This window comes from Falco punctatus (genome assembly GCF_963210335.1).
Source record: "Falco punctatus genome assembly, chromosome: 6".
In the NCBI taxonomy this organism is placed as follows: Eukaryota; Metazoa; Chordata; class Aves; order Falconiformes; family Falconidae; genus Falco; species Falco punctatus.
In genome coordinates, this window is record NC_137585.1 from 83,621,198 (window position 1) to 83,644,383 (window position 23,186).

Consider the following 23,186-nt stretch of genomic DNA (forward strand, 5'->3'; position numbering starts at 1 on the left):
AATTCTGACACAGTAAGCAGGGGATGATTTAAGAGTTTGGGGAGTTTTGTTAATGTCACCTGGCCAAAAAAGCCCAGAAGCAACTCAGTGATGTATCTGAGAACATCAACAGCAGTTAGGACACTCACAGGGCAGCTTGCATGTATCTGTACTGTGCCTAAGCAATGGCTCACAGATCCTAGGAGAGGTTTTGGTTACTCTTGTTTCATGATTTTTAGAGAGGCTGTTCAAAGTTTCAATAGCAACTCAACATTTCATGGAATCTAGTTTGCCTCCGAGTGCCATGAGCGCAACATGACAGCCTCACCACGCAGCCTAACATCACGCAATATCTTATGAAGAGATGTAGTACAGTCCGTTTGGAAACCGCTACATTTTGAGGAGCCATTGCCAGAGCCGCTGCAGCAGCAGCTGTGGAAGTTTACATTTGGGTCCCAATGACAAAACAGGAGCAAAAAATGAGCAAATCTCTGAGGTCATTTAAAACCAGGAGTTATTTAAGGTTGGATGCAGGAATTTATCTTGGATGGGGTAAAGTACAAGATTTCTTCTAATTCGGCAATATTTTTCAGTAATTTACCATTTGTACTTCGGTCTACACAAGGATCATATTTTTGATACAGGTCATGAAACATGATCTCATTGGAGATATTTGCACTCATACTAGAGTTTTGTGGGTTTTAATTTCTTAACAGGATCAGGGAGGGGATGATAACTGTTAGTGCATTAAAGGTGTACATACGTGACAGGTATAAGGCTTTCCTACCTCACAATCTGATTCTCCATTCCATTACTCTTCTTTTATGTTGATCACCATGCTCTGCATGTTTCTCTGTTTTATGTGAAAGAAATAAATTTTTGCCATCATAATTTCCAAATCTTCAGTCATCAGTCCATTAAATGCCCTCTTGTTAACAAACAGATGACTTACAGAACCGGATCCATAAGAGTCAGAAATCACTTCTAAAAATATTAAGAAAGTAAGGAAAGCAAACACCAGGAAAATTTCAAGAGTTCAGAGCATCAGTCCCAGAAGTAGGAAGAAAAGCAGTGCAGTACCCCATCTTTAACAAAAGGAATCATTTATCATGAGACTTCCATGCATTAACAAGCCACGCCTGCATCAGAATGGCTGCGACCATGCAAACCTGCTAACATGGGATTAGTTTAACCAATTTAGAGAACAAATTAGAATAAAAGGGTGTCTTGCATGTCCAATTGCTATGGAAGTCCAAGGCAGGGGGGCGAAATAGCTGTGAAAAATGCTCTTTCAGCAGCAGAAAAGGCAAGGTTACATAGGGTACAGAGAAGCCCCACTGAATACAAGGCTGGAGAACACTCCACCACACAAGCAGGAGAATGTATTTCCAAACACAGCATTATTGATCTTCAAATTCTACCTTCTCCAATGACTTCTTAAATCTCCTTCTTGCTGATTCACACCCCCACCCATCCCCTCCATAGGATTACAATATATACATTGTGGAAATGTTTCAATGGAGAAGTAAACTGCACCACTCTGGGACGCAGAGTGTATAACCTGGGAGCGAGCAGCAGTCCTTAGCAGAGCTTACACGTGCCCACAGCAGCCTGGAGAGCTGGAAGCACCTAACACCAAAGGCAAGGGGGACTTTTCCTGCTCCGGTGCAGTCTTGCACCTAAATTAGCAAAATGCAATCATTTAATGTTCCCAAGTAATTTCTCCGTTTCCTTTTTTTTTTGTTTTTTTTTTTTTTTTAAAAAAAAAGGTGCTTCCTCCCATTCTGCTGTTATTTCTCAGATCCTTGAGCCATTGTTCATGCTGTGACTGAAAGCGCAGCTGAGAGAAACAATTCAGCAAGGAACAAAAAAAGGAGGTTTTATTCCCATTCTTTATAAATATTGGCACCTAGAAGACATAGCACAAATCAAAATGCAGAGATGGGAATATGTATTTGAGGAGACACAGGCATCACAGTAAGGAGATTTTGTTTTCATCTTTTCTTTTCAATCCCTTTCGTAGTTTATTGAATGTAATCAAGCAACGTGAAGTCAGTGAAGGGTTTATAAGGAAAGGACAGTTCCCCCACCTTCAGAAGTGACAGACTATGCTACAAAAAGATTTTTAAAGCTTAGGTAATTTAGCAAGTTCTAAACAGAAACAAATATTTAAATTTAGGCCTGTGCTTAAAGCAGATTGCTTTGCTAGGGCTCAATGTCTAAATCAAAAGTCAGAAAAAGAACTCAAGTGCATATAGATTCAAATTCAGATTCTTTAATTTCAACTACCTCTCAGTTGAAATTGTTATAGGTTAAAATGGTGAAGAAAAAGAAATACTGCTTGCCCAACCAGATACAAAGATTAAACATATCAAGTCCAGAATCTACAAATAAAAAATTGACTCCTTTCCAGAAGTTACAGAAAGTTCTTTAACATATTTAGAGGCAGGTATTGGGAAGTAAGACTACATCAGTTACAATCACTGTTAATTTCCAAGGACAAATGCATGTGATTCTACTACTGCACATACTAGCGCAATTGTATTATTTATTTAATTGGTATTAAAATATAAGCTAATTATAACAAATTCAGTTCCTTAGCATGTGTCTACACTTCAGCTTGCTGCCCAGTGTAAATACGAGCCAGCTTGCCTGCCAAGAACAGCCTGTCTGCTTCAGCCAAGAAGTAGGGCAAATAAGCTCTGCTGGTACAGATAGGCACTTTCCAGTCTCCAGCCTGGCTTGCTTACAACAACTTTAGGTTTCACTATATTGCACTTTGCTGGCAGTGTTGACGTACCCTCATTTTAATAACTCTGCGGACAGCAAGAAGCCATCAGTAAAACACACCATGGTTCTCAAAAACAGCTTCAGAGCTGTGAGCTGCTACTGAATAGCAGTCTCTGTGAGAGCAACATGATTTATTATCGGTACACAGAGCCCCCCTGATTAATATTCATGCTACATATCCCAGAATAAATAGGAGATGCCAGTCTGATCCAAAGCCCTCTGAAATTAATGGAAAGCTTTCCATTGACTGCAACAGGCTCTGGGTCAAGCCCCAAGCGTCCAAGTGTGTTTATACCCTTTATAAAAAGAAGGAATCCACTCTCCACATGTTTCAGTCCCTCACATTTATTGTCAGCAAACCTCTGGCAAAAGAATGCCTTCCTCTGCAATGGGACTCTCCCTGAAGCCAGTTGGAGCTATATACACAGACACTGAGGACATAATCTTAATGTAAAACCAATAACAAGTTGGAAATAAACTTGATGTTGAAACCACAGAAGACAAAATCTAGTGAGAAAGCAAATCTTTCTTCATAAGTAGTACAAAATCACTCAGGTTTTGTGCACCTGCAGGTTAAGAAGGAAATTTTCAATGAGGCACATTGAACCTTTGTAATACACATTAAAAAACCCCACTTGTGTAAATCTAATACCATTATAACCATCTTCCCTAATGTAATTATAGCTTCCAAGGGTAAGTACACAAAAGGTAAATTAAATATGGCCATTTAAATTATTTTATGCCAAGATTTTTTTTACTTATTGAAGGAATTTAGTATTATCTATAGGCATCCTCGTTAAATGCAGATTGACAATGAAGTTAAAGAATAAAACCTCATTTATTTTTATGCTACTTTATAAATTTTCTGAAGTCCAAGCCCTCTCGCAATGGTGTACAGAAATTGGATTAAAGCTACCTTCAAATACTTTCCACCACATCTTTTACATGAAACACCTCGCAAAATCGACAATGTCTATATAATCATTTTACAGCGATTATAAAAAAAAATCCTATGTAATTAAATAAAGTGGATTGATATGGATTTTCCTCCCCAAACAATAAAGTCCTAGCACCATGCAAAATATCATGATTTAAAACCTAGTGCTGGCTCTCCTTCTCTCTCTACCTTTCATTTTAATAAACAAACTATTTTCCAAAGCATGACTGTTAATAGATTGGTTTCCAGAGTAGTTTTCAATAATAACTTTCAATAATTTTTTTTTTGCATTTTGCTTCAAGAAAAATATGAATTAAAAAAAAAACAACAAAAAAACCAACAGAAGAAGAAAAAGGAAAAAGATACAAGAACTAAAGTCCTAAGGTCAACTAACAGTGAGTCCCAACGGAGGCAAAAGTGGACATTTCACGACGGATGGTACTGAAAGGGGAGAGCTCCAGTTCTGTGGTGTACTCATTGTCATTGTCATCACTTGTCACTGTTGAAGACTTCTGGATGCATTCATCACAGCAGCAACAGCAACACTCCATAAAGGCCCGGCTGAAAGGTTTACAGAGACAGAAAAGGAGAACTGGGGTAACACAGGACTTAAAAAACAAAAGGAATTGACTAATGAGATGGAGGAGGTCCATAGTCTGCCGAGAGACCCCTGTGGACATGTAGGCAGTCACAATGTTGCAAATGTTTTCAGGAATGATGCAAAACCCATATAAAATGGTCAAAGCCACCACTGTGCAGTTCATCTGACTTTCCAGCTGAATTTGTCGCTTGTTCCCCCTTGTGCAAGCCTTTTCCGCCCTCCTGATTTTCCTCGCGGTTACCAGGGAGCAGGTAATAGTGAAAAGAGTAGGCAAACAAAAATAGCAGCCAAAGTACCACCAGAGTCTTGCCCCGTCGTAAGTGAGAGCTAACACGTAGATGGTGTCAGGCAGCGCGGTGGAGATCTTCACCACGCAGCGCTCTCCCGGCGGGCTGCCACTGTACTCGGGGTCCTCCCGTGCCAGCTGGCGCAGCACCACCTCCGGCAGGGCCAGCAGCAGCGCGCCCACCCAGATGACAGCCAGCTTGGCAGTCGTCGAGGTGCAGTTTTCGATCATCTCGTAATACATCTGCACGTTGGTGGCGGCACGAAATCGGTCGATGCAGAGGGCACACAGTGTGAACGTGGTGACTCCCAGAGAGGCTACCTGGGAAGGAGAAAAGGGAACGTAAATGAACACAGGTGCCAGCATAGGGTTGGAGTAGGAAAAAGGAGGGGGGAGGGGAAAGGACAGCTACAAGGGTACGGTCCATTATTCAGCGGAGAGTGGGAAAACTTAATCTCCTTCAAAAGTCCCCTAGTCCCCTGTTGATGGCAGTTTTCTCAGAGAAGGAAGATGAAGGCCTGGACTCACTCAAGCTGAAGAGAGAATTAAGGGAATTAATTTATTGTATATTGGATGAAGGCTCTTACCATTGAGCTGTTCTTTGGAAGAGACTTATACTCTTTCATAGTTAAGGACAGCTCAAGTTGTACTCTAAAACACCAGTCAAGTCTAGCCCCTTGACTGACAAAGGCAAAGGACAACCTAGTTTAGGGGCATTAGTCTAGAAGACAGTAAAGCACCCTCAAAAGAAACATCACCGACAGAACTTAGCTTCCAGTGTTTGCAGAGCTGTTATCCAGCATGTATCCCAAAAGAGTAGATCTTTTCCTGCCTACAAATACTTATTTCAGCTTGATGCCATCCTCTCCTGGATGCCCGTGCAAACTTCTGTGCAACACTGAGGGGAAAAAAATTTGAGGAACTGACCAACATGTAAAACTAACCCACTTCCTCCCCACCATTTTTCTAAGGGGTGTTTTTCAGAAAAATCAGTTCCACCGCAAGGGCTGGAATTTAAGTCAAGAGAGGAGAGAGGGGAGAGTCTTCCTCCAGCAGAAGTATGAATTTATGCCCACATGACATGTTCATCAAACATGCAGGCAAACATCAAAACCTTCCATATCTACAAAACCCAGGCACCCTGCAGGTTAGACATCCACTGAATGGAGTAGGGTCCAACAACTTTTTTTGTGGACTGAGGTTTTTAAGTGAAATTTTGATGGTGTGTACACACATAAAGTCATCCTGTACTGTGAGTTTAAAGAGACTGTATCTGAAATCTTCAGGCTTCCAGAGCCTGTGCAAAACCCATCTTCACTGTAACAGTTAGGCTTTAATAATCCATCTTCTACATTTCATTCAGAAAAAAAAAAAATCACTGGAAAATCTAGGCTTAATTTCATAAGAAACATCCTGTGGGAGAGTGTACTGAAGGCCAGAAGAAATGACAGAAGTTTTATTGTTTAAATGACTTAAAGATGGATTGGACAGAGTTCTCAATTATATACTGTAAGGAGCAAGTACAGAGCAATGCATATGTTTTCTAGCTTTAATAACCATCATTCTATGCATGAACAGAAACCTCATACTGTCATGAAATATAATTTCCTATAATTTTATCCTGTTTATAACTAAATTTCCTAAAAATAAATTTGTAGAACACTATATGCATTTTGGCCTAATCTTATTTCCATCAAATTCAACTTCGGTTCAAATACAAACCAGAACTCCCATTAACTTCAACTGAAGAAAGATTAGGTGCCCTGTTTCATTCTAATTCATTTATTTTCAGGGGTTTGCATGCTTGTGTTATGCTGAAAATGTGTTGATGCAAAAGAAAAGAAACTGTTAAATAATATTCCTGATAAATGTAAAGGATGGTTACTTTTATCATGACTAAACCACATGTCCGTGCAATTAACGGGGAAATCAAGGGTAATATTAGGCAGTTCACTATAATTTTGCTTAGCCAAATTTGATGTGCAGTAATATATTTCAATGTCATATAGGTAGATTTAAAAAAATAATTCTGATTTCCACCATAATTTTGAAATATTCCTGTTTATGCATTTCCTGTAAAAAGTTCTGCAAAGACAGACAATACAGTTATCACAATTATATCAACATATAATTCATTTTGGCCTTCAATATTTAATGGCCATATCAGATTACTAAAATTGAGTATCACTGAAAAATATTAGGCACTTGGGATTAGAACTGCCAGACATTGGCTTAGTTGGAGAATTCTTTGAAGCAGCTTCCTAAAAGATGGCATGAGTAAGATGCAATGTCTTACTAATCAACTTGCAGGAATATTTATTGATGACAATGGAGTACCATAAACATTTTTAATAGACAAACCTATTGATTTAGGAAGTTAAAAACTGTCTGAAAAGAATCAGAGAAAGCTTGGTAAATACAGCGAAAAATAAAAATTAAAGAAAAATTACAGTTAAATTTTAATGAACAGTTTTAAACTTAGCTAATGAAAGATAATTTTCATGTACCACTGCTTAAAAGTCCGATTTTTAAACTCAAGACTAGTGACTTTGTTTCCAAAACATTTAAACGTGTGTGTGCAGTCTTCAAATTCCTTAGAGTGACAGCAAAACCTTTAGCCAGAACATGCAACATGAATAACAAAAGGGTGAGGACACAGGGAAATAATTGAGATGCAGGAATGAATAGAGATTAGAACATAAAATCAGCAGAACAGAAGAAAATCTGAGGGTTTGTATATTAAGATTTTCCCTCAGCTCTTATTTGAGCCTCTCCCCCCGCCCCCAATGCACACGCTTTCATTGCTTTAGCATTTCGTTGCAAACGGGCTGTTATACAGTGGCTAAGGCATTAAAACTCTGCAGCTGTTAAGGCTGGACTAATGAAAGAAGACATCCCCACCGTGAACAAACATAACCTGCGGGGTTCCTGTCACATTAATTGACCAACAGCTTGGAGGTTTAAGACAGTGAAATAGAGCAAGAGGAAACAACTAAGAACAGTGGAAGTCGGCTTTGAAAACTCTCCCATGGATTTACTGCTGAAACAAGCTGAACAAAGCCAGTGTTCCCCTGGAACAGGCAACCGTTTCCTATTTTCTGTAGATTAACGGAGTTAGTGATGCCATGGAAAAGCTTGCAAAAAAGAAACACACACTCCTAAGCAGATGAACAGGGATTCACTCCAGCTGACTTGCTTAAAGGCAGTATAGCAATTTAAGGGTTACTTACCCCACACTGCAGACTATGAGTAATTGCCAGCAAAAATCAATGGGTGCTGCTCGCAACCTATGTGGGCAAGAACTGCGGCATGCATTCTGCATGTTCACACAATTTCAGTTTAGGGGTGTTTCTTCATACCACTCATACTAATAATTAGGGCTAAGCTGAAAATGTGAAAGAAGCCAGAAAAGTTGCCTTTTTAATCTGTTACACTGCCCTGAAATAACAACAGAATGTAGGCAATTAATTTGATGGGGAGTAGGTAAAGGACAAATTAACAAATCCTAAAGCAGTGTGAAGCTGCATGGAGTTTAATGGTGCTCTTCTTTAACAGCTGAGTTTCTGATATGCTGATATGCTGTTGCAGTCTTAATTCCAACAACCTGGCAGGAAATGAAGCAAGACAAGGGCGAGTCAGCCTGAGTAGTTTTTGATCATGGCTTAGTTGTCCAATTTATTTCCATATGGTCCCTATGAAGATTCTCCTTCAGTCTCTAGACATTCAGGATGACACCAGTTTACATCTTTCTCTTACTAGATGATACCAGAAAAGTCCCCAAGTGTCTAACCAAATGACCACCAATTTGCTTTGAGGAGGTGGTGCAGTAACCCCTGCTTTGGGGAGGTGCTCACACGCTTTGGGCACGGAGCCACTGCTGAAGGCATCACCAGCTACAGCACACAGGCAGAAAAGAAGGCATTATTGTTACAAGGGAGTCTCTTAATACATTTGCTCCTTTAAAAGCATTGACAGGGATGTTAGTGGGCACTGTGATGCTCCTTCGAGACACTGCATAAACCTTTGGTCATGAGCTCACCAGCTGTTAGTCAACTGTGTCGAAATTCATTTGAGGAACTGAGGGCAGAGAGAACAACAGTAAACTCATGAAATGCTCAGCTTAATTGCATCAGTTCTCCTCGCTGTCCCTCCAACATACCAATTCCCCTTTCATGAGCTTTAACAATTACCGAGATGTTCCCAGGCCTTCCCTGGCCTGTCCTGCTTCTCCTCCTGGCTGCGGTCCCACAGCTCTTGGCCCTGGCCTCTAGGAGCAGAGCCGCTGGCTGACCAGGGAAGCAGTGTAGATGTAGTACAGTAAGCAATGCCAGTGGAAATATGACTGTGAATTCTCTCTTACCAATATCTGTTTGACTAGACAAAGGTAATGAAAACAAAACCAGAAACAAGATCAGAAAAGGTGACTTGGGTGAAAAAGTCAACAAGGACCAAATTCTGTGAGCAAATATAAAAGAGATATTGGGTCACTCGGTCCCATCAGGTGAAGACCAAGAAGTGATATTGCTGCTATCTACAAATAAATCTATCTTGAGATACAAAAGTTACGTAAGCTGAAGGACAGTGAATATAACAGAATGGGAATCAACCAGCCATGAGCAACTCAAGGCTGGAAATGAGAGTGACCATTCACCATCTCAGGCATCATGTTCTCGAGCATGCCTTCTGATGGAGAAAGGAGAGGAAACAATGTAGACTGATTCTATATGGAACCAGATAAAATAAAGGAGTTGTAAGAAGTGGCTGCTTCTACCAGCTGAAGCTGGATTTTCTAAGACAATATATTTTATGTTTGTAACACAGTGTTTCTTAAACTACATGGCACTCTTTTGTTACAAGGCAGGATGGGGATTTGAAACATTTTCCTGTTGTGACAAGAAAGCTGAACTGCAGAAAAGGTTCACTACTACTAGCCAAGCCGTATCTGAACTGCCAGTGACACCCTGTAGACTCTTTATATCCATTTCTGGTATATCTTATAAACGACTAATTTTTTTCCCCACAAGCCATTTGAGTCTACCATCTCATTATGGCTAGTCCATATTCACATCAAACTTGATAGCTTTAGAACACATTAATGCAACATATCATGGGTGGCTCTTGCAGACTTGTCAGTTTTGGCTAAGATAAACAAAGTTAGTACAGACTGCAATACTTTTTTTGTGCTACTCTAAACTTGCATTACAGAGTCCAGTAATAAGACTGGACTACCATAAAATAAAAGGTCATCCCATTGCAAACAAGTATTTAATTGTTTATCTAGATTTCTGGTTTCTGTTCTTTCAATTAAAAAAAACCCCACAACCAAACAAAAAAAACAAAACAAACCCCAAGAATTACTATAAATAAATAAATACAACACCTCTGTATTTCTTATATGAAGTGCTATTACACATCAATGACTTTATGCTTTAAAATAGGTAAGGGTAAAAGTTAAAACTCCATTAAAACCCTACTGTGGTGCGGCAGATGTAATTCTGTAGCTAAGGAGTACTGGGGCCAGGGTACTCCTCTGACATTAGTAATTAGTTTAAGCATTCTGGACAAGAATCTACGTCACCTTAATTATCTAAAGGACAAGATGGTAGTTCTGGAAATGACTATGATGGAGATGTCCTACATACATGGAACAATGAGTACAATATGGTTGTTTCCTTTGTAGTACTATCAACACTCATAGCAGGAAGACATAGAGCACGTGCTTTGTACATTTCTTATCCATCTGCATATCCTAAGAGTAATAGTGTTCGGAATCAGAATCCACTTCCAAGAGCTGGTCTTGAATTCCGTTGGAAGTGAAAGCCAACCAGAACATCACGGCACTGGAAATACTCATTAGTACACCACATGCTTATCCAGAGGGCTGGAAAAATTGCAAAGCACAAAGGGAGTTAATTTTTGTTCATCTTCCTGTTTACAACCTGACAAGCTACCATATAAGTAAATTTAATTTACTTTTTTTTTTTTTTTTTATAAAGAAATGAGTGCCATTCTCTACCGAGGATTAAATTCTCATCATACTGCACAAGGGAATCCTGCACTAATTCTTAATATTAACAACATGCACCGGCTGCTAAAAAACAGCTTCTTCCTCCTCTGCAGGAAAACCCCTGTCATACGGAGAAATGACATCCCAGTGCTCAGAGGACAGTCTACGGTGCTGGGACAGCAGATGCTGCCTTTTTCTCTCCACACATATGTAACTCAAATATTACTGACCCGATTTTAAACCTTGTCTGACACAAATTCATTTCCATGACGAAACGCCACACGCAAAGTTTAAGCCAAAAGTAAATTTTTATGGACAACTTATAAGCCCCTAAGGACAAGGTTTGCTGAGGAAAGAAAGATTGACAGAACAGCCAACACGGCAGCTACTATCATCACGCTGTTAACACCTAAAGGGCAGAGCTATATTAACACTTCTTTCTTTAAGTAATTATTTATTGTGTGATAAGCGCTGAAGATATTCTGCTCAGTAAAAGACACATGTAGCCACTGCCCTAGAAAACTCTCAGTGTGAAGCTTTGAAACTGTGAGCCTCTCTGAGGATCTCTGCCTATGACCCAGAGGTCTTACTGGAGATTCAGGAGTGTAGCTCTGAGTAGAGTCAAAGAAGAGACATGAAGAAGATGCCACACAACAAAAGACACAGAAAAGGCAGATAATACACAGCTTTTATAAACTCCCATAAAAAATGTATTTGCCTCCTTAAAGTGAAACCTAAAATAAGCCTCTCTTCTGACAGCTTTGGAACAGGCAGGGAATGGCCACTTTCTCTGCTTTGTGCCTCTCACTTGCCTCTACCAACTAAAAGACAGAAAGGGGGAAAAAAGCCTCACCTCGAATTGCCCTGGAGCATCAGCTCCTGTGAAAGATAGTAATTTGTATTCCAGGATAAATCAATCCTTATGTTTTCCACTAAGAATACTGATTGTGATCGCTATCCAAGCTGGAAGTTACCCACCAGAAACAGGAGTGATGCCACAAATTGATTGCCAAAAGCACAAGCAGGGACTGGGCATCAGATGTTGGAGGCTTTCACTGTCAGCCTGCTCTAGAGCCAAGCCAGTGTGTGCACAACATGGTCCAGGTGAGGACACCGCAAACCTGGTCTTTCTCTTTGTCGTGGGGGTATGAGAAAGGCAGAGGGAGGGCTCATGTCTATTAGCACTAAGTGCACGGCCGAGTATCATCACTGACCTTGGCAACCTCTTGACCTGTGCTGGACTGCACAGGACAGTACAGCAGCCTCTGCAAACCCTCATTCTAGACTGTCCCAATTCTAAATCCTTACTCCACTATAAGTAGCTCGTCTCAATCTGCTGGCATAGAAAGTGATGTCTACTTCCAACAAACCCCCTCGAACTCACCAAGCTTCTATCATAACCTCCAAGAACAGAATGCGCACAACTCAAGAAAGCTTCCTTTTAAAGCCCAAAAGATAGCTTCTAGTCTTAGTTGGCACAATCCATCTGTCATCTGCAGCAAGCTGCTCTGCGCCTTTAACAACTTACTAACCTCTTCACTACTGCCTTCAAGCATTAAAATAAAAATAAAGATGCTACTTCACAGGACTGTTACATTTCACAGCTGTACAGCTGTGAAATATTTAGAAGCACAGTAAAACTACTGATTTTGTCTACATCCACACTTCTTTCTATTAAGACCTAGCATAAATCTGTAAGTCAGGGAACCTGAATGATACTGTTTTGTACTCCTTTTTTTGTTTTCCCCTCACCCTGCAGTCCTGTTGCTGAAAAGACTGTGTGTACTTACACAGAAAAAGGGTTCCACAATCAGCAGGGCTTGTGGAACAGGAATTGGCCAAAGCCATTATCTCTGTACTGCCATTTACCCTGTATCTCCTGATTCTGAGCAATACTGAGAAAAGTATATTGAAGACAACATAAACAAAGTGTGCAGGTAAACACTTCAGACATGCATGCCTAAAGAAAAATTTTAGGCAAAATCAGGCAAAATTTTAGGAACTGTTGAGCAGTGGATTAAAAGTGCACCTCCACACATACTTATGGGCAGAGTATCTGTCCCAGTTGTTCCAATTCCCTTCTTGATTCCCTCTCAGTGCATTCAAAACCACTCCTCCAGGATAGTGCCATCATTAGGGTCAAGTAAAGTTCTTGGTGAAGATAATCTGCTTCTACTAACCATTCGTCTTTCTAGCTTTTTTTCTCTAGCAGTTTTCCTCTCATCACCTAGAGACCTCGTGAGAAGCACTGAAGAATTAATTTACTCACTTTCTGCCTCAGTCATGTGCACAGCATTCCTTACGCAAGCATTGCCATGACATAGTTTTAAAAGGTAGGTAAGAACTGACCAAGTTGTGAGACAATATATGGCTGAAATGACTGCTTAATGTCCTTGGTCACAGCAGATCTTTACTAGGTATGAGAAAACTGCCCTTTAAATTAAATGCTGCAGAGACCTTCCACAGCTGGAAGCTCAACATTTACCTATACAAATGTGCTTCAAGATACCACAAAACATTTTCCCCTGACTGTGTGCGTATGTGTTATCACTGGCAATAGATGCTATGTTGAAATTCTGCACAATATCCACTAAACAGCACAAATAAAGACCAATTGGCCAACAGAGGCTAAACTGAGAAAACTCAAGGTTCCTCACTGGGATCACTTGAAACCTTCAAACACAATACAGAGCACGCTTAGGCTATGTTAAAATGCTGTGATCACTGTATCACTTGCTCTGGATAATCAGACATCCCCTGTTCTCTAGTTCTGAAAGTACAAGCTGGTGTGACAGAGGGCTCAGCCCAATAAGGGTCTTTGATGCTTGAAAGTGAGGTATTTCCCACCTCTGGGTGAGTCACCTAGCTCCCTAAACACTAATTAAGGAGAACTGGCACACAAGAAAAAGATGTAAAGTATGGAACAGATAGGCACTTAACAAAATGCTGGGCTAACTTACAGAAAACACAGATAACACCTTAAAGTTTGTCCATTTTTGGGAAGATGCTTCTATTTGTATTCCACAAAGATCCATAAACCTCTCCTGAAGATAGCTGTTTACAGAGTTCCTCTCAAGGAGCTAAGGCGGCTTCATCCTTCTCCCACTATGTGAGAAGGGAATGAGTCTGCCCAGGTGTAACCACAAGGGAGAAGATGGTGTTGTTCACCTGTCAGGTGAGTACACTGCTGTGAACAATCCTTGACAGAGCATGAAGCAGCAGCTGCTCACAGGGCAGATTTCATGACATGCTCCACATCTGCATTGCTCCTGGTAGTGCCCGCATCACTGTTAATGCCTGAGAGGTTAGAACAACACTTGGGAAGCAGCAAACCTTTGCTCTAACTGCCTTCTCCATCTCAGCAGGGTCAAATCCTGATTTGCAGGACAATGTCCTTCTTGCCGAGCTCAAGGCGAGCTGTGGAGAGCCACAATCCGCTAGTGGTGTTCCATATCTGCCACTCATGGCTACAGTTTACTGAGGGAGAAATCCAGCCTTTTACTTACTGCTCCCAGGGTGATGAATATACTTGACATACGTAAGTATTATATTTAACAACTAGTGAATGAAAGATACACAATTCTGGGAGCAACACAGAACCCCAAGGTTGTATCTTTTTTGATCTGTACCTTAGAAAAAAGTTCATTAAATTTCCTCAGGGACAAGGAGGACGTTTAACTTTCAGACCTCAGTAATAATTAAGCCTAAGATGGGCACCATACCACCAGTCCATCACAACTGGATCGGTACCAGTTCTTGAATAAGACTTCAACTCTAGACACCCACAGAACTTCAAAGAAAAAAAAAAAAAAAAAAAAAAAAGGTGTTATTAAAGTATAAAGGGGGGACAGCAGCAGCTGAATGTTTTTTTGGGATTACATTTTTTAATTTCAGCTCAAGTACTTTCAGTTTGACAAACTCTTTAGTGCCCAAACCTGTGCAGCATAACCAACAAATTTTGAAGAACAGTGTGGCCATGCAAATCATTTCAATTACTGATCTTTAACTAGCATCAGCATTACGAAGAGGTATTTCTACTCTGTATGTGGATGCACCAAAAAAAGGCTAGGAAGCGTAAAACGTCACTACAGGGAAGTCCTTGAAAACACTTCAACTACACTACCTACTTTAATTGAAATGGTTACACTCTAACTGAAACAGAACTACTTAATTTATTGGTTAAAACAGTAGCCTCAGAACCTAATTCCGAAATTTTAAAAGCTCCTAGTACTATCAGTTTCTCATCAAATACATACTTACTCCTTCATGTCTTCCTAAATGCAAGTCGATTAAGTGTGCTTTGAGTTTTTCAAATGCAGTGGTATACTACTGGCTTTAAATTCATCTAAGCGTAGCACAGCTCCACCCTTTGTCAGGTACCACTGGTAATAAAGTGTATCACATATAAATGAAGTCACGACAATTTAGTGCCTACACGTCACACACCTTTCTAAACATTTTCTTAACAATATCAGTTGACAGTTAACTACATATGACTGTGTACCAATGTGCTGTTGAAGCTGATAGTCTACGTATTAATAACAAGCTGGGTTTTGTTTTGGGGGTGGTGTTGGGTTTTGTTGGGGTTTTCCCCCCCCCCCCCAGTATCTCCTTCTTAGGATGCGAGAATCAACAGTTATTTCCGGAGCTTTCAGTTACAGAATGATGTTGAACATAAGATTTTGGGAATACAGCAGAGCCAGCCAGAATTACGGGCTACCACCCTACCAACAAGCCTGAGCGTTCGGTTCCAGTAAATAAATAAAGCAGACAACCTGAACGCTGCCGGCAGGACTCTGGCCAGCTGGCTGACAGCTTCCTTGACAGAGCCTCTGAACCATTGCCAAGAAGCCGAGATTTAAATGGAGCTAGGGTCATATTTTTTTTATTATTTTTTTAACGATAAGCTAAATAAATGTGAGATTTGAACGCCCAGGTATAAAATATGAGCACGTACATCCCATTGATGGTTCTTTCCACAATCGCCTTCTTGCAACCTGTCCCCACTCACCCCCTCCATCCGCTTTCCCGCCTCGCTTCACTTTAGGAAAACGACAAACTAAGCAAAAAACCCCGAAATCTAACTCTGAGGGGATCCTTCACCCTTCAGGATCACAGGGAGGAAGGAAAGTTCGGCAGAACTCGCGCGAGCGTAAGGAAGAGCTAGAGGTGCCCTGCCCGAGGCTACGGCAATCCCGATGCCGCTGGACCCGGCGCGGCCACAACCTGTCCCTGTCCCTGCCGCTGCGGGGCCGCGCCGGGGCGCCTCGGCCTCGGGAGCGCCCGGGAACCCGCCGCACCGGGGCGGCCCCGCGCGTGGCTCCGGCCGGCGGCGGAGCAGCGGCGGGGCCCGCGCATCCCTATTACACACCGCCATTACCTCGATGTACGGGACGATCTTGCAGGAGAAGTCTTCTAGGAGCCACTTCTTGGTGAGCTCCTGGAAGATGACCAGCGGCAGGCAGAAGAAGACGATGAGGAAGTCCCAGAAGGCCAGGTTGGCCAGCAGAGAGTTGGAGATGCTCCGCATGTAGTAGTTGTGGCAGACGATGCACATCACTGCCATGTTGCCCATGATGCCGATGCCGAAGATCACCACGGAGAGGCACATGACGGCGTAGGCGCCGTACGACTCCTCGGTCAGCGGGTAGAAGGGGTTGCGCAGGCGGGCGCGGCGCCCCGTGGCGTTGCCGCGGCCCCCGGCGCTGCCCTCGCCGCCGGCCGAGCCGTTCAGGGGCAGCCAACGGGGGCCGCCCGCCGCGCCCCTCCCCGCCGCCGCGCCGGCCCCGCGCTCGCTGCTCCGCGCCCGCCGCCGCCCGGCCCCCGCCGCCCCGCGGGGGGCGCAGCCGCCGCCCGGCCCCGCCGCTCCGGCCCCGCGGGGGAGGGCTCCGCGCCCGGGGAGAGCCGCGGCCGCCCGCCCGCCCGCGTCGAGGGGCGTCGGGGCTGGCGGCGAGCTGGCGCGCTGCGGGGGCGCCGGCAGCCCGGCGGCGGCGGCGGGGGCCAGGGCGCAAGCGGCCCAGGCGCTCAGCACCTGGCAGAGCAGGGCGAGGGGAGCGCGGAGGGGCTGCATGGCCGGGTGGCGGCGGGGGTCGCCCGCTCCCTTTTAGAGGCGGCAGCCGCCCCGCTCGGCGGGGCTGGGAGCGGGAGACATGCCCGCCCGGCCGCCGGGGGCCGCCCGCTTCGCCGGGGCGGGGGCAGCCGCCACGCCGCTGCCCCCCGAGCGCGGCTCCCGCTGCCGCCGGGGCTCGCCGCGGGAAGCGGCCGGCGCGGGGGGCGCGGCGAGCGGAGCAGCGGGAAGGCTCTTCTCGCCGCCTCCCGGGGCAGACTCGGAAAGTTGTGTCTCCGTCTCCGACGCGCCGAGTTAATGTAGCAAGTGCAGCGCCGGGAGGATCCCCCTCCGGCGCTCCGCCCTTTCCCGGGACCGCTGCCTCCGCGCCAGCAGCCGCACCGGCCCCGCGCTGCCTATTTACATCCTCCCGCCGCTGCGGGCAGTTGGTGGCTTTATTGGTGAGGAAAGGTCCCCTGTGGAAAACGCCTCCCCTCTCCGGGTAATTGCGAACACTAATACCTCCTCTCCGGCAACCTCGCAGAAAACAGGTTGCTGCGCGCAGCTTGGGATGTTTAAGAGCTTTGCAAAACTCTTGCCGGGATTAGTCGCCGCGCCGCCTAAGCGCTCGCCCGGCGGCGGAGAGCGGCGAGAACGGCCGGGGCAGCAAAGTTTCTGCCGGGGCCGGCCGGGCGCAGCCGCGGGACCGACCCCTCGGGGCTGCCCCCGCCTCCCGAGCTGTGCGGGCACCGGGGGCAGCGGGGCGGCTGCCGCCCGGGCAGGCAGGGGCGGGGGCTGCTCTGCGGCGGGCTCCGCTCCCGCTCCCCGCGGCTCCGGCCCCGCTCAGCCCGGTGCGGCCCGGCCCGGCCCGGCTCGGCTCGGCTCCGCCGCGGCTCCCGGGGGCGCGCCGGGGAGGCGGGCGAGCAGCGCCGCGGCCCGCAGTGCGCAAGCGCCGCCCGGTGGCGCTGCGGAGCCGCTCCGCTGTCCGCCCGCCGGGGGAGCCGGGCGGCGGGGCGAGGGGAGGGTGCGGGGCAGGCGGGCCCGGCCCCACGCTGCCCTGCCCTCCCGCAGCCCCGCTGTGCGGGCAGGCGCCGGCAAAAGCCGCTTCCCCGCTGGCGGCGCCCCCGGGGCCCGCCGCCGCCCGCCGGCTCGCAGCCCGCCGTCTCTCCCCGCGCTGCTGCCAGCGGCGCGGTCCGGCTGCCAGCCTCGGCTCGCCGGTGGCCGCGGGGCCCGGGGGGCGAGCGAAGCGCCTTGCCCGGGTGCGGCGAGTCTCGCACCCCGGCGCGATTCCCAGGCGATGGGGAGGGTGAGGGCTGACGAGGGCGCTGGCGGCGGCAGAGTGGGAGACGAGCCCGTGGGGGCACCTGGCTGTGGGGGCAGAGGGAACAGCTGGGGGGAGCGGGGTGTTCCCATGTGGAATGCCAAATGAAGCGGCAGAAGGGTGCCGTTGGAGGAGGTGGTGTTGGAAGCGTCACCCCCGCAGCCGAACGGCGTCAGAAGCGTCTCCAGGTATTTTCCATGCCTGGAGAGGCAGGTCTGCATTTCTTTCCTGTTTTGAACGTGTGTACGATTTGCCTTTGTACAGTCAGATAAAGTCAGGTTTGTTTCTTGCCTTTGTACAGTCACATAAATTCTGCAATTCTTTCTCCTTGTTTCTTAGATTTTTACTTAATTTAGGTGACTTCTTGGCTTGCCAAAGTCGGATACAAGAAGTATTTCACCGTAAGTAGCCTTAATGTTTCTTTATTGCAATTGTTTCCATTTTTAAGAGTTTTAGCATAGCTTATTCCCAACAGGTTTAAAAGTTTTAAACTTTCCCCATAAAGCAATTTGAGAAGCTACCCTGCTTCCCCCAACTTAACCCATTTGATGGAAAGATGACAAATTTAGTCAAAGCTACCAGAGCTTCCCATTTTAGGAACTAAAATCAGGACTGTGGATCAGTTGCTCCTGTAAGTTCTTACCTTGTGGGCCAGTTTTTAAAGTCTTGGGAACCCAGGTACATGGGATGTGCTTGCAGACTGGGGCCCTGTCTTTTTTGTATTAATCATCAACAAAGAAAAACATGTAATGTAATAGGAAATACACATCACATACATGCATAAAACCTATCAGCTGCAATAACGGAGACAAGTACCACTTTTTCTGAGTGGGGTTGAATCAAACTGGAGTGTCAAAAGCATCCTTTCATATGAATTGTTAATTATTGTTTATATGTAAAAACACAGCTGCACAAATCCACCTACCTAGCAAAAAGGTAGGCTTTACATGCAGGTACTAATTAGGCTGACCTTGCCATCAATAGAGAGAAAAAAGTGCCTTCCTGAGGTCAGTTACTCGATATTAGTGTCCAACATGTGTGGTATAAATTGCTCTGGAGGTGTGGCTCACACACATCTGCCTTAGAAGGAGCTTAGAGTATTATTTTGGATGAAAAATAAAACCTTTCAATGTCTAAAACTATTGAGTCCTCTCCCATTCAAATCTAGGTGTAGCACCACTCCCCTGGCCATCACAGTTTCACAGAAAACACACAAACAGGATAAATGGAAAGCTTTTCCTTTCCTTGAAACCATTCTCTCACCCATGTGGGTGAGGTGTGATGTGGGAACCCTGAGGCATTTCTGAGTGTATGAGAACAAGTGTAGTAAGTTAGGCACTGCTGTGATGAATGTCCCTTAAAATACAAGTCAAGCCATTTTGTTATTCTTCCTTAGGACTCTTAAGTGGCATCTCATGGAGTTAAATGATCAAGCTAATTTTAAGACTTCCTAATAAATAATAAGTTTTATCTAATAAAGGTATCAAGGAATGAAAAAAAGAAAATCCCAAACCAACAAAACCTACCAGTAAGGGAATGATGAATATATTTAATCTTTTTCTTTTCCTTATATTTTTCTGCCATTTGTCTCTTCTGAGCTCAGCTGGTGTATAAAAGGAGTTAATGATGATAATGAGCTTACATTTACTGTGCCTTTCTTCCTGAAGGGTCCCAAAGGGCATTACAAACAGATATGATAAATTCACTGCTTCTTCTTAAAGGATACTGAGGAATATTGCTTCTGGCTTTCATAAGGAAGGAGCAGACAGCAGTTAGCAGACATATTGCCCTTCTGCGTACTTCTGTAAGAAATATGGATCACGAAGAAGAAGGTTAAGCAGTGTTTGGTTTACATCACTGGTCCTTTAATGGTGAGATAAGAACCAAGTCATGCATAGATTTTCCGGTGCCAGCACTTCACCTGCTTTATAATAGAGAAAACTGATTTCTAAACACAAAAATAGTCTTGTAAATTATTATTCTCTGCTTACATTTTGTTACATTTTGCGTACTTCATTAAGTATTTGGCTTGTTACAAAGAATAGCACATGCAAAAAAAATTGGATTTTGTAGCTTGTAGCCATTTAACCACCCTGCCTGGAATGGAGGAGCTTGTTGTATTTATATGAGCATGATGGAAGTGTTCTGGGCTTTTGTCTTGCTAAAGCATTTACATCAAAGGGAATCAGAGGAATGATGCTTCCTAGAGGTTTCTTATGTCACTGAGTAGATTTGTGTAGAGTTAGGTGTATCTGCAACCTTACCATAACTGCCTAATTCTACCAGTCTAAAAAGGTCCTCTTTTGCTGCCTTTAAAAACAGTTAATTTGCCAGTATGATAGTCCCCTGTTTACTGTTGCTGCCTTGTTAGATGCTGAAAGTGTCTGCAGGTTGCGTTTTCCCAGTTTCTTTGGTCTCAAATATTTCAGTGAAATTTTGCTTCAGTGCACATAATTTCTGAGTTTGGTTTGGGTTTTTTTGGGGGGGAGGGCAGGGAGGGGGGTGGTTGTTTTTTGTGGAGGAAGGGAGGTGGTGCATATGTCCTGTGTCTTTCAAATAATTTTGTACTTCTTATGGTAAGATATTCTTTTAGGATAAAGCTCCTACTCGATCGTGTTCTGATATAGCCTCCAGTTCATTCAGGCTGTCACAACTCGCAGTGTACTTCTCTTCTAAAGGACTTGTACATGTTTTGACAGTCTTTCTACCAATTCATGCATCAGCCTAGAAATAGACTCACAAACCACAAGCAGACATTTATAACACATTAAAAAAAAAACCCACAAAACACCAAAAAACAAAAGCATTTTTCTCTGTTAGATGAGGGAACTGAAATTCAAGAGATCTTTTTTGCAGCCAAAATCTATAAGAAGAAAACCAATAAATATGTTCCTACATGAAAAAGAAATATAAAATGATGACATTTGAAAGGTTTCCAAATACATCCATTCTTTTTTGTTGGTCTTCGGTGACATTTCAACTATCATAAAGAAATCAATAGTCTTTCAATGCCTGCAATGTTGGTTTTTTGACATCTCCAGTATTCATTATCTGAATGAGTCATGTTTTTAGCCTGAACATGTTACTGTATTACAGCAAGAAGGGATTATTGCTGTCCTTTTTACCTCTTGTGAGGGTTCATATTCAACAGTTTGTCAATGAAGAGGAAAAAGAGTGTATTTCCCAAAATAACTTATGTTCTTTTTTGGTTTTCAACTATGGTGGGCTCAGCTACCTTATGCCCCACTTTCCTCCCTTGTTTAGGCAAATATAAAAAGACAACACTTTTCCTACAGAAAAAAAGACTGATTTGTTTATATTGTCTTCTTACATCTCACAGAATTACAGAATCATTTAGGTTGGAAAAGACCTTTAAGATCACTGAGTCCAAACGTTAACCCAGCACTGCCAAGTCCACCACTAAACTGTGTCCCTAAGTGCCACATCTACACATCTTTTGAATACCTCCAGGGATGGTGACTCAACAACCAACTTGCCTGGGCAGCCTGTTCCAGTGCTTTACAACCATTTCAGTGAAGAATTTTTTTTCCTAATATCCAATCTGAACCTCCCCTGGTGCAACTTACTGGGTTTGGATGTGTATTACCTTGTCATAGAACTCTGAGTTTAGACAGAACTTAATCTCTGTCATGTGGCATCATTGGTATTTTTATTTCAGACGGACCAAAACCTTGTGATCAATGGAAGGACTTTTGTTGTTGAATTCAGTTGCTTATATACCTGGGTCAGGCTCTGTAATAATAAATAAAAATTGAAAAGTTTGAAATTGAAATTAAGGAAAGAATTAAAAGTTTAACGATAAAATTGGGATTTTTTTTGTCATTGCTATTCTCATTCTGCATGTATTGATGTCCATTAGGAAAGTTTATGATGGCTCCTGAGTATAGATTGCTGTTTCTGTCTAGTTTCACATTTTAAATTATAGTACTTTTCCTTTTAACCTTTCTCTTTTGCTGAAGTTTTTCTGTTTTAAATGGTAAGCATCAGTGCTCATATCGCATAGTGCAAATATATTTAAGTTATCCTTATTTTGCAAGACAAGTACCAGCAACCATTCTGTTACTATTAGTAATAAAAAGATAAAATATCTATATTGCACAGAAAACTAAAATGTGGTTGATACTTGCACGGCTGCTTTTCTGCCCTATTTTATCTAAAAGGCAGAGCAATATCTTCTCTAACAACATCAGTCGTTGGAAAGAGAAGTCATCAATTATTTTTTTTTTTAAGGTGAGTTATTTGGGCAATAAGTTGTGTTTATATCAGGGGTCCTCAAACTTTTTAACCAGGGGACTGGAGCGCGGATGAAGCGGCAGGCAGCCATCTGCGGCTGCTTGGTTCCCCCCCCGAACCCCCGGCGGGGGGGTCTGTAAATACCGGGGGGCCGTATCCAGCCTGCGGGCCGTAGTTTGAGGACCCCTGGTTTATATGATGTGGAGCTGTGGGAAAGACTATTATTAGTGAGTATCCTTGACAGACCACAGGTTAAGACAATGATGGTGAAGCCTCGTGAGCCATGTCCCTCTGCATCAGATCATTTCAGTCTCTCATGTTAGCATCATCCCATTTTACATGTGATCATATTCACAACTTTCTGTGCAGAAAGTACTCAAACAGATGAAGAGTTGCAATAATCCACTAGAGATGAGATGCAAAGACTTCTTCTTTTTCCTTTGCCTGGCTATGAAATTCAGATTGGGAAAAAAAAACAAGCAACCAACCTTTCCTTTTTAAAAGTTTATCCAAACTTTTCACTCTGTAATCAGTAAGAAATGTAGAAGGGTAATAAGAGTTTTATGGACACAGGTTAAACCTTTGCAGACTTATAAAATGGTAGCTGGTGTCACCTTTCAACCTAACAGTGATTTTTTGAAAGTTTCCACCATGGTGAAATTCTTTTGATCATTACATTTCAGAGAATTCTTAGATTATTTGGTTGGTTGGTTGGTTGGTTTTAGGGGTGGTGGGTTTTTTGCTAGCTGTGTTATGCAAAATATTTTTTTCCTATATTTACTAGAGTCCTTTTACCTCCCCCATGCAGGAAAATGGCCATGATCCTTCTCATTTTCTTGATCTCCAAGTCTGACTATTTCAATTCATTTGGATTGGAGCCATAAACCCTAAAAAGTACAAACTAGTGCTCAGAGCTTCAAGTCAGACTCTCTGTGTGATACAGATAACCATCAGGAACGTTGCTC

General features: G+C 43.6%; 1 protein-coding gene and 1 long non-coding RNA gene across 2 annotated transcripts; one reads left to right on the plus strand and one right to left on the minus strand.

Moving 5' to 3' along the window:
* Positions 1–1,832: 1,832 nt before the first annotated feature.
* GPR37 (G protein-coupled receptor 37) lies at positions 1,833–17,480 on the minus strand. The gene is made up of 2 exons (XM_080393955.1): positions 15,981–17,480; positions 1,833–4,914 (listed from the first exon to the last, which is right to left on the minus strand). The coding sequence occupies exons 1-2, from the start codon at positions 16,668–16,670 to the stop codon at positions 4,096–4,098; spliced, it is 1,509 nt and encodes a 502-aa protein (XP_080250081.1). The 5' UTR covers positions 16,671–17,480; the 3' UTR covers positions 1,833–4,095.
* A 554-nt stretch (positions 17,481–18,034) lies between these two features.
* Positions 18,035–19,415, plus strand: LOC308066546. The gene is made up of 2 exons (XR_013929187.1): positions 18,035–18,155; positions 18,307–19,415. It is a non-coding gene; the product is annotated as an uncharacterized lncRNA (long non-coding RNA).
* Positions 19,416–23,186: the final 3,771 nt, after the last annotated feature.

Bases quoted from the DNA above. Each gene is read 5' to 3' on its own strand.
- GPR37 (XM_080393955.1), bottom strand. From the start codon at position 16,670: ATGCAGCCCCTCCGCGCTCCCCTCGCCCTGCTCTGCCAGGTGCTGAGC. The intron at 4,915-15,980 runs GTAATGGCGGTG...TCTCCTTCCCAG, and splicing joins AGATCGTCCCGTACATCGAG to GTAGCCTCTCTGGGAGTCAC.